The following is an 11,303-nucleotide window of genomic DNA, read 5'->3' as shown; positions in this document are numbered from 1 at the left end:
ATGTTAGTATTAATATATTATTTCATGTGATTAAATAATAATAATAATATTAAAATAATAAATGTCTACCAAATGTCCATCAATGTCCACAAATATTCACAGATGTCTACAAAAGTCGAAAAATATATTTTTGATTAGCACAAATATAATATGCATTACACATTTTGTCAATGGACTCGAGATCTTAAAATGTCCCCAGGACATTTTGTCTATGGATCAAATGTCTTGAAATGTCTATAAAGACATTTTGTCTACAAACTCTCAATGTCTTGAAAATGTCTATGAACACATGTTGTCTATAATAACTCATCTGAAATGTCTTGAAATGTCTACGGGACATTTTGTCTATCAAAGTCTGTGAAAGTCCCGCTCCACTACCCCCTTAGGTAAACTACTAAGCATGAAATGCTCTTCCACTTTTGATAGGTTGAAAATGGTGAAAATCATATAGGAAATTGAGACAATGAAGATGATATTTGAAGTACTACTGACTTTGGTTTTTTGTTTTCTAGTTGTTGCTCCTTGTTCTGAAGGTCCCTTTGTTGCTTTCTTATATTGATGAAAAGCTATGGAATCTCTCTAGTGTCTAACAATATAGCCCAAAATAGCTAAGTATTTCAGTCTTTGTCTTGTCAAATTTTCATTCACCAACCTCACCACAAACCAACCATGAAGACAAAATGAGAGGAGTCTTTGTTTTTATGGAGGATACCATGGTGAACTCATCTATTTAATTTTAAGTCAGGCCACTACAAATTTATTGGGGTTTTTATTAATCACTTCCCCTCATTACTAGTTGGTTGTTTGTTAAAGATATGACTATGAGTGTGTGATATAATTTATTTCAAGCTTGACGTTGTCTCTCTGTACATCCAACTTATTCTACGTGTTGAAAATTCTTACGTTTGTCTCAGTGATCTCCTCTAAAAATGTAATGTACTTACAACTTATTCTAAAAGTTGGAATTTCTTACTTTTAAAATGCAAAAGTAAAACTTTTCACAAAACTATGTAGAACTAAAATTGTATCCTTGGTTGTTGTGTGTTAAGATACGAGTTGTAATTCATTTCTCCTAAAACTATGTAGGACTAAAATACACCAATAGACCAATGTCGTTTAATGAACCATTCTATTGGAGATGTTTTAGTGAGGATTGTACAAATTTAGGTTAAAAGATACATGATAAATCTTACTGTCACACATACTCTACCTTATGCAAACAAGTAGATAAATTGTCCCACACAATTTAACTCAACTATGTTGTTCCATGACAAAGTAAATAATATTTTGGTTCTTTAAAAAAAAAAAAAAAATATTTTGGTTAAAAATATTCACAAACTTTTGGTGCCCAAAACCTATAAGAATCAACTTACAAAGTCAAGAAAAGGGATTAATGCCATGACTCAATTAGTTAATACAACTTGACTATCTTTGTCCCTACAAGCTACAGGCTACAGCCTACAGGCTCCACCCTTATTAATTATTTGTGTAATCCTCTGACAAGATAGCTAAGCAAAGAGGAGAGAGAGAAGATTAATATAGTGAGAGAAGATTAATAGAGTGAGAGAGAGAGAGAGAGAAAGAGAGAGAGAGAGAGAGAGAGAGAGGTGGTTAAAGAGGGGGTTCTCTCTTGCCTGATAACTCAAGACTCAAGACATGTCTCCAAGACCCAGACCAAAAAAAAAAGACTAGTTAAAGTATCATTTAGATCTCTCTAATTCTCTATTCTTCTCTCCACTTTCTTCTTTCCTTCTCTTTTTGGTCTCCAAACAAAAAAACAAGAGAAAAAGGTTCAAAAAATAGAGAGAGAGAGAGAGAGAGAGAGAGAGAGAGAGAGAGAGAAATAAAAAAAATGAATCTTTCTAGTGAAGAAGGTGAGATCCCAATCTCAAACCCAATCCCAATAACCAGCATACATAGCCATGGTCACATTATTCATCTTAACCCTAGTCCCAAAAACCACATCCTTCTTCCTCCTCCTACTCCTTCTTCAAGAACTACCCAAAACCTAAAAGATCATAAACCTTACACCAAAGTAGTCATCAAATACAAAGAGTGTCTCAAAAATCATGCAGCTTCCTTGGGTGGATCTGCTTTTGATGGGTGTTGTGAGTTCATGCCTAGTGGAAAAGAAGGAACCCTTGAATCCTTCAAATGTTCAGCTTGTAACTGTCATAGAAATTTCCATAGGAAAGATATAGATCATCAAGAAGGTGAATCTTCTGATCATCACAATCCTCCTCCTCCTAATTATGATGATCTTAAGAAAAATATCACAAAAACAACAAAACCCATTCTTACCCAAACCCAAGTTTTGGATTCAAAAGTCATTAGGTACTCATCTACTCCATCATCAGCAATAACATCACCTCACAAGAAGATAACAACAACAACAATGTCTCAAAACTTGGGTTCTTCTTCTCTTCCATTATTAGATCATCAATCTGATCATGAAATAGAACCAGATGATGATCATAAGAGTCTTGTTGGAACAAACAATATTGTACCACCACCCTTAGGTTTGAAAAAAAGATTTAGGACTAAGTTTACTCAAGAACAAAAGGAAAAATTATTAAGTTTTGCTGAAAAAGTTGGGTGGAAGATACAAAAGGTTGAAGAATCAGTTGTTCATCAGATCTGTCAAGAGATTGGAATTAAGAAGAGAGTTCTTAAAGTTTGGATGCACAATAACAAACACATCTTGGGTAGGAAGAATTTTACTACTTCATCAACTACTACTAATTGAACTTTCTCTCTCTCTCTCTCTCTCTCTCTCTCTCTTTGTAATTGTGTTGTTGTTTTAGTTATCTATGGATCTACTACTACTACTACTTTATCTTCTTTGTTTCATTTTAGTTATTTGTATTAGTAATGTGGTATGTAGTCTAAGTAGATTAGGATCTCTATTTATAAATCTAATCTTCTTCTATGTGACTTTGAATCTAAGTAGTGAATTTTATTTTCTATGATCTTTAACTAACATGGGTTTTTCTAGTTTGATTTTGTTCTACCATTTAAGTTCATCATAAGATAGATAGATAATCAGATTGGAGAATGAAAATCTCATGACTTGTTTATTGATCTCTTTAACCAATGAAGTTGTTGAGATCTGTATCCTTATTTATGAGTATGTTGGTTGGAGTTAGTCTAATCTAAGATTATAATTTTTCTTTTAATTTAATAAACCTCCAAGAACTGGGGTTTAAGCTCCAAAGCTTCAATTGAAAAGGCTGTTGCTTTGGGGCATGCATCTCCTTTTAGGGGCATGAAGACTTTGGATAAATCTAATTTCCCCTTGATTAGTTTTTTTTGTTGTTGAATCTAATTTAATTAGTCAGAGGGCAAAGTAATTTTAAGGGCCCAAAAATAGGTTAGGGTTTTTTAAAGTGAATATGCAAAATTTTCAAAAGTTTTTGCGGAAACATATTTTATGGAGAATATGTTTCAAAATAAAAATAAAAAACCCTCCACCTCACCTCACTCTCTCTCCACCTCACCTCTCTCTCTCTCTCTCTCTCTTCTCCGACTAGGTTGCAGGCCAGAAAACTACCATGGAAAAAAAAAATATATTTCACTATCTCTCTCTCTCTAGAAATTCCGGCGAAGGGGTTTTCCTTCGCCGGAGTTCCGGTCTGTTGAAGAACATACCAGATCGGTCTGTTCTTCAACAGACCGGAACTCCGGCAAAGGGAAACCCCTTCGTCGGAGTTTTTAGAGAGAGATAGAGTGAGTAAATTTATTTATTTATTTTCCTGGTCGCCAGCCGGAAAATTTTCCGACCGGCAACCTAGTCGGAGAAGAGAGTGGTGGCGAAAGAGAAGATGAGGTGGAGAGAGATGAGGTGAGGTGGAGGGTTTTTTATTTTTATTTCCCTCTAACAACTTATAAAATAAAATTGTCAAACAAAATTGACCAATTTTTGACCAAGTCTTCACACCCCCGGAAACTACTTTGCTTTCCCCAAAGCGCTGGCCCAAAAATATATGATATTGTAGAAGAAAACTATCCCCCGTAGTCACGTATGGTGGGAGACGGAAGTGCTAAAGTGAACAGTATAACTAGTATCCCAGAAGACTGGTCTTCGTCATCCTATAACATTTTTTACTTTATATCTCTCGCTTCACGATGACCACCTAGATAGTCGTATTCCACCACTAACATGTCATTGTCCTTTTATCTCTTTTGTAGGTAAAGAGGAGAAAACGAAAGAGATAACATGAACAAACAGAACATGGTGGTGGTAATCGGCGACAGTGGTGATGTACGCGGTGGTAAACTGTGATGGTTGTAGTGGTGAGACGTGTTGAAGATAAAGGTAAAAATAAATTGTTTGCATTTTAAAGTCGTATAAGGTGGGATAAAACAATCTCTCATTGCGTGAGAGACAAAATGCGGTGCTCTTTTTTAGAAGTCAAACACTTTTTTCTAATGAGACTTTTTAAAACTATGAGATCTGAAAATGTTAAAGTGGGCAGTATTACTGGTGCCCCAAAAGGCTGATTTTCATCATCCTATAACAAATATTTATTTCTTTGACCTCATATCTCTTTCTTCACGATGATTACCTGATGACTACTTTTTTTTTTTGTTGAACAATCACCATGACTACCTAGATAGTCGTTGGCCATCACTAAAATGGCATTGTCCTTTTCTCTCTTTCCTAGGTAGAGAGGAGAACGCTAAAGAGATAACATGAACACATAAGAATGGTGGTGGCAATTGGGACAGTGGTGATGTACGTCGTGGTAATCTGTGATGGATGTAGTGGTGGGAAGTGTTGAAGATAAAGAGGTAAAAATAAATAATTTGTATTTTATAGTCCTATAAAGTGTCGTTTGACAACACTAAAATAAGTTATTGTTTCATTTATTTAAGTAAAAAAAGTCAGTTTAGTGACGCGAAATTTCTTGACTTCACTTGAGATAATATTTGACTTTGTTTTAAAGTTCAGGTCTTTAACTTTTAGCTATAAAGTTAAGTAACTTATGATCAATGTATGCATGAATTTTACTTTACCAACTTTTTTTGTTTGACTACCTCCACTCCACAACCAGAACTAAATTTTATTGTACCTCCACCACATTTCATTACAACAAAAAAGTAAATTACATTCTCAAACTAACATTTTTTTTACCTACAATATATTTTTTGTTAAATATGTTTGTAATAAGTTTTTACTTTTTTGAAGCAAAATTAATTCTAGGCCAGCGCTTTGGGTAAAGCTAAATAGTTTCCGGGGTGTGAAATTTTAAAGGGAATATGTAGAAATTTAGAAATTTTCCGGGGAAATAAATTTTAAGGGGAAATAAAAAAAACACTCCACCTCACCTCACTCTCTCTCTCCACCTCACCTCACTCTCTCTCTCCACCTCACCTCTTTATCTTCTCCGATTAGGTCGCCGACCGGAAAAAAATTTCGGCCGGCGACCATTAAAAAAAAAAAAAAAAAAATTTCACTCTCTCTCTCTCTAGAAACTCCGGCGAAGGGATTTCCCTTCGCCGGAGTTCCGGTCTGTTGAAGAACAGGGCATTTCCGGTCTGTTCTTCAACAGACCGGAACTCCGGCGAAGGGAAACCCCTTCGCCGGAGTTTCTAGAGAGAGAGAGAGTGAAAATATAATTTTTTTTTTTTATGGTCGCCGGAAAATTTTTCCGACCGGCGACCTAGTCGGAGAAGATAGAGGTGAGGTGAGGTGGAGAGAGGTGAGGTGGAGAGAGGTGAGGTGGAGAAGTATTTTACTTTCCCCCTAAATAAAATGTCAAACAATATTGACCAAGTCTTCACACCCCGGAAACTATTTAGCTTTCCCCAAAGCGCTGGCCAGTAGAAGTAATTATACTTTGGTTACCAAAGAACACCTACGGGCTACGGTTTAGCTATTCTTTTAGCTAATCAAGTCAATTGGATCGAGTTAGACGAACCAAATGTTTATTTCAGCTGCAAAAGGGCATGCCTTGAAAAAGGACAATGATGACGAACTCTTTCTTGAGGAATAAAGTTTTATAAATACTTGTCTAGGGAATGTGATTATGTGAACATTTTTATGTTTTTTATTTCGTTGAAATATTTTTATGGTTAATATAATTGAATGTCATTCTATACATTAACATAAGAAAATTTGAGGATTGGATAATTCCTTTTTGGTATCAATGTATATATTAACTGAGTTCAACAAAAAAAAATGTATATATTAACTGCATGAGCCTTAAAATAATACAGGAAGGTTCTTCTCCAAACGTCAAACTATAAGTGCAAAATGACATAAAGACAATGTTTATATTTCAACACTTGTTTAGAAATGACTATTTAATCTACCCATCCGAGCGACACAGACTGAGTGTAGACATGTCGTCCTGCCATTGATCAAGCCAAGGGAGAAATGGCTTGATCAATAGCATGACAACAGGTCAACATTTGGGCAGTGTTAGATTGTTTATCGAATCACTAGCATTTCCGTTTTAGTATGACATAATTTTGGTTGAATTGGCTTTTTGAACAGATCGATTGAAAGGAAATATAGTACATTTTTAAGTTTAAGGAAAAAGACGGGAAGTAGATAGATAAATTATTTATGGAAGTACTTGGACCTCCATCCATTATAGATACTAGGTTAGGGTGAAGACGAGGTAAAAAAATAAAAAATAAAGTACAGAAAAACAAATTAGTATAAGAGTAGAACCAGAAGAGATAAAATAACTTCGACTTTTTAAGTACTCCGATTTACAAAAAGAGAGTTTAACGACCTACATCGCGGGAAAGATGGTCATAAACTAAAAGGCTAAAAAGAAAAATTGTAACTTCCAAAATCTACCACTAAATTCAATTATGTCTACTAACAAGAAACAAATGTTACCAATGTATTATTTGAAATAAGAATAAGAGTCTATATTCTTGGATAGAAATAGATAGATTATATAAGTAGTAACTAAAGTTGAATTTCACAAGCAACAATTCCAATGGATGTTATTTCATCACCTGCCCTGAAAATCAAGTACTAGCAAACATACTGAACAACTTCAAGTTTCAACGACAGACACAGTTAGGGTTTGACTGTGGCTCCGGAGGTTTTTTAGGAGAGAGAAGATCCCACCTGACGTCAGCAGGCGTTTTTTTCCCTTCCCTCTCCTTTCTCCTCTGCAAACCCTAAAAACTCCATTAACTAGGGTATACCTCCTCCTCAACAAAGTCTCCAAATCCACATGCAAGTAGAGACCAAATCCACATGCAAGTAGAGAATCACATCGATCGTACACAGGAACTGTCCAGATCAAATTATCACAAACATCAAGGCCTTGGATCATCACCAATCAACAAAAAACAATAAAAAGCTGAATAAAAGAACAAAGAAGGGAATTAGAAGCATAAAGAAGAATCACCAACAATCGTCCTAGGGAACTGATGACAATCAAGGAGCATAATCACTAAGGATTCGACGCGGATACAGAGGTAAGTATCTTAATTACTTCTATTTGTGCATTACGTACATGTGTCAAGAGTAATCTAGTCTAAACTAGGCTGTTCATTACCCCCATCACGCATGCGCCGGACTCTTCGTCTTCTCTTACGTCTGGTTGTGGGAGATTGGTCAGTTGGGTTTTGCATTACAAGTGGCTACTGGCTAGTATTGTCTCGCTCCCTCCCGAGGATATTTTGACGAATAATCAGGCTGGATTTCTGTGATAAGTTTGTATTTCTTCAAGATCATGCATGCATTGAGAGTTTATTGCTCTTATACCTTGAGAGAGTGACTCAGTTGGGTCGTCCTATTTCTTCTTCTGGTAGTTTCAACCGAACACCACCCCTTTCACCTTCCTCCTTACCTGTTAATGTCGAACACTTTCTCTAAACTCAACATCGACGAACTCTCGGAAAGGATGGCTCTGCAGATGAATATTTCAGAATATGGTAACCTAACTATAGCTTACCAAAAGCCATCGGTTAACAAAGATCTCCAAGAGATTGATGCTGGATTTGTGGCTCGATTGTGCTGCTCTTATGATTACGGCATTGGTTTCATTAGGAGAAATCTCTCGGCTCAATCAAGGTTCTTCAGAGAGTGTGAGATTTCGAAATCAACCTACGGCCCTAATCACTTTATTATCAAACCAAGAAGTTCAGTGGTCATGAATGAAATTAACCAAGGAAGACCCTGGATAATCAGAGGGCTTTTGGTGGTAATGCAAGAAGTAGATTTCCCCTTGGGCAAAGAAGCACCCGAACTGATGTGCGAACCCATGTGGTGCAGCTTTGCAAATCTCCCCTCAGCTATTCAGAATCGTCAAGACCTTGATATCATCTTTTCGTGCATGGGTTATATTATGCAAGTCCAGCCAAAGAATTTTAGCATGGTGACCAACACAGTGATCCGTATCCAGTTCATGTACGACGTGAGGACTCCCCTGTTAGCTACTTTGAACTCTATCTTTACCGATGGAGGTAAGCCGGTTAATTTCAGCTATTTACGCTTTCCCAAAGCCATTTGCCATCGCTGTCGTATAGTGGAGCACTCCCCTATCCCATGTATAAAACCAAATGTTAGAGCTTCCAGTTCCAAGATGGACATCACCCCCTCTCCTCTCCCTTCTGCTCAGAATTGGGCTCTATCTATAGTGCCACCCAACTCTCGAAACAAAGATACAGTTCCTTCATTGGAACATGACTCAAAGAGCAGTAAGAGGAAGGGGACTGACCATCTGATGGAAGTTAAGATAGAGGAAGGGGAGATCCGCAGATCTGGAGCTAAGAAAGTCAGAGACAGAGGTGTTGGTTTGATGGGTGAGGGAAGCAGTGGAGGTGGTAACAGGTTTCAAGCTTTGGTTGATTATGATCTTGCTCACTCCCATCTCCCAAATTGGTATTTCCCTCCACCTGAGCCAGTGGATAGCCAGGAAGAGAAGAGGAGACATCTGTTTGCAGACTCCTTATTGGAGACTCCTGAGGATGTCTCGGATGCTAGAGATGGGGGTACAGATGAACAGCCTAGTTTAGTTGTTTAGTTTGTTGTATTGTCGTTTATCCCTGGTTTCTTTTGTCTTGCTTAGTTTGCCTGTGATCCTTTTATTTTGTTCTTGTCTGGTTGATAGTGTGTTCGTGTTTGGGGCTGGTGTTCTCTGTTCTAGGTCTGGCTCCATTAGGGTTTCAGGCATAGGTGCTTGTTTAGTTCTTGTCTATATCTTTCTGTTACTTCCAGGGACTGTTAAGATTTTGCTTTTGTATGAACTATCTATGGAATGTTACTGTCTTATTATCTATATTTCTTCGTCTTAATATCTTTCGATTAGAGTTGTTATCTTCCTTGCATCTGCGTACTTGTGTTTCTTGTGCCTGTTATCTGTTACCAAGGGTTGCTGTTCCTCCCACTCGGGGAAGAAGGTGACAGACTCGGCCCAGAGAAGAGGGAATGAGTGCCGTTATAATTCCCATGGGCAGCCAGGCAACCCCTAAAAGTAGCCCAACCGTTTTGAGCTGGAATGTTAGGGGCATCTCGTCGTTTATAACGAAGAAGCACTTACTCAACATTATTTCTCGTAAAAACCCGGATATTATTTTCCTCATGGAAACTAAAAACAAATCTTTTAGCATCATGAAGCATATTCGAATTGGCAAAGAGTATGATAGTCACTTCATTGATCCAGAAAATAAGGCTGGAGGCCTAGCTATGTTCCGGAAACACAGCATCAAAGTCTCTATTATTTTCTCGGACCAGAATATGATTCACTTGGAGATGATAGATAACCAGGATAATAGCCGTAACTTTATTACGGGTTTCTACGGTAGTCCGTATAACAAAAACAAAATGAAACCTTGGAAACACCTCATCAACATTAACCCGGGCCCAGACATGCCGTGGTTGATTATTGGGGACCTCAACATTATTCTGGACCCTCAGGACAAAAGCAGGGGTAATGTCAATTCCAACTCTTTCACCCCTAAAGTAAACAACATTATTTCGAACCTGGAAATAACGGATATGGGCTTTCAGGGAAACCCATACACGTGGTCGAATAAGCAATTTGGTCATAATCTGATACAGGAACGATTAGACAGAGCGCTGGCCAACCAGCCCTGGCTACAAAAATACAACAACTCAGTCATCACTCACCTAGAAGGGATAGGGTCGGACCATCTCCCGATCCTACTTTCTAGTTTTGAGCCAAATAATCAGCTACCGAAACCTTTTAAGTTCATCCGAACCTGGATGTCCCACCCGGATTGTCAGGACTTCATTGCAGACAAATGGTACTCCAAAATCTTCCCTCAGACAGATATCCAAGCTAATCTGACCCACCTGAGCAAACACCTCTCTCAGTGGAATAAGAAGGTCTTTGGCAACATTGACAACCAAATAAACCACATTGTGACCTCTTTGCAGCTTTGCAACGACCATAACGAGTATATCGGTCTTAGTAAAAGGCTGGAGGAATTGTACAAACTGCAAGAGAGCATGTGGAAGGAAAAATCTCGAAACAACTTCGTCTCGCTTGGAGACAAAAACACGAAATTCTTCCATTCTCAAGCGATTCATAGAAACCGAAACAACCGCATCCTTGCCATTAAAGACAATCTTGGAAACTGGCAGGAAAATATCAATGATATCCAATCCACCGTCTCGGCTCACCTTTTAAATATTAGTACCACGGATAATACTACCATTGATCGGCAAATTAGTGACCTTTTCACTAATTCTATCTCGGATTCCCAGAACATTGATTTGACGAGAATTCCGGACAAAGAGGAAATTGAGGAAGCCATCAAGCACTTAAAGAAAGACGCTGCTCCGGGGCCTGATGGTTTCCCACCTTTCTTCTTTCAGTCCAACTGGGATACGATTAACCAGGATATATTTTTGATGGTCACCAATTTTTTTGAGACTGCCATCTGATGAGTCATGAAAATGCCTCATCTGAATATCTTAATTTAGACTAGTTAGTCTAATTCGAGCTGTTACTCTGATGTTTTGCTTGTGTTTCCTTACTCAGGTACTTTTTTCAGAGTTATGTGTGCAAAACGGATAAAAGTCGGAGAAATGCAGATTAGGGGTATTTTGGTCATTTTGTGAGTGGAGTAGACCATATGAGCCTGATCAATCTCATATGACATTAGGAGATTATCAACAAATGTGTAGAGATGGTCCGATTAGCGATGGATATGGTCCGACGCCAAATATATATGAGAGACCTTATTGTCCACACTATTCTGAGACTAATGACTTTAGAGACAGGTATGATCCTAATATGTACGGAGGAAGTTATTATCAAGAGTCTTCAGTTAATTACACTAGTGAGCCTTATTATGAGGAGACT

The 11,303-nt window shown here is 37.6% G+C and overlaps 1 protein-coding gene and 1 pseudogene across 2 annotated transcripts; both read left to right on the top strand.

Moving 5' to 3' along the window:
• Positions 1–1,766: 1,766 nt before the first annotated feature.
• LOC147550391 (zinc-finger homeodomain protein 2 pseudogene) lies at positions 1,767–2,980 on the top strand (annotated as a pseudogene). Its single transcript, XR_015236773.1, has one exon. The product of XR_015236773.1 is annotated as a zinc-finger homeodomain protein 2 pseudogene (transcript).
• A 6,603-nt stretch (positions 2,981–9,583) lies between these two features.
• Positions 9,584–10,882, top strand: LOC147550390 (uncharacterized). Its single transcript, XM_086668454.1, has one exon. The coding sequence runs from the start codon at positions 9,584–9,586 to the stop codon at positions 10,880–10,882; it is 1,299 nt and encodes a 432-aa protein (XP_086524580.1).
• Positions 10,883–11,303: the final 421 nt, after the last annotated feature.

The sequence above is a fragment of the Eschscholzia californica genome, unplaced genomic scaffold, assembly GCF_041429995.1.
Source record: "Eschscholzia californica isolate CP2 unplaced genomic scaffold, dmEscCali1.0.p SCAF_3, whole genome shotgun sequence".
In the NCBI taxonomy this organism is placed as follows: domain Eukaryota; kingdom Viridiplantae; phylum Streptophyta; class Magnoliopsida; order Ranunculales; family Papaveraceae; genus Eschscholzia; species Eschscholzia californica.
The sequence above is the reverse complement of the archived record's forward strand: the minus strand, read 5'-3'. Positions and strand labels throughout refer to the sequence as shown.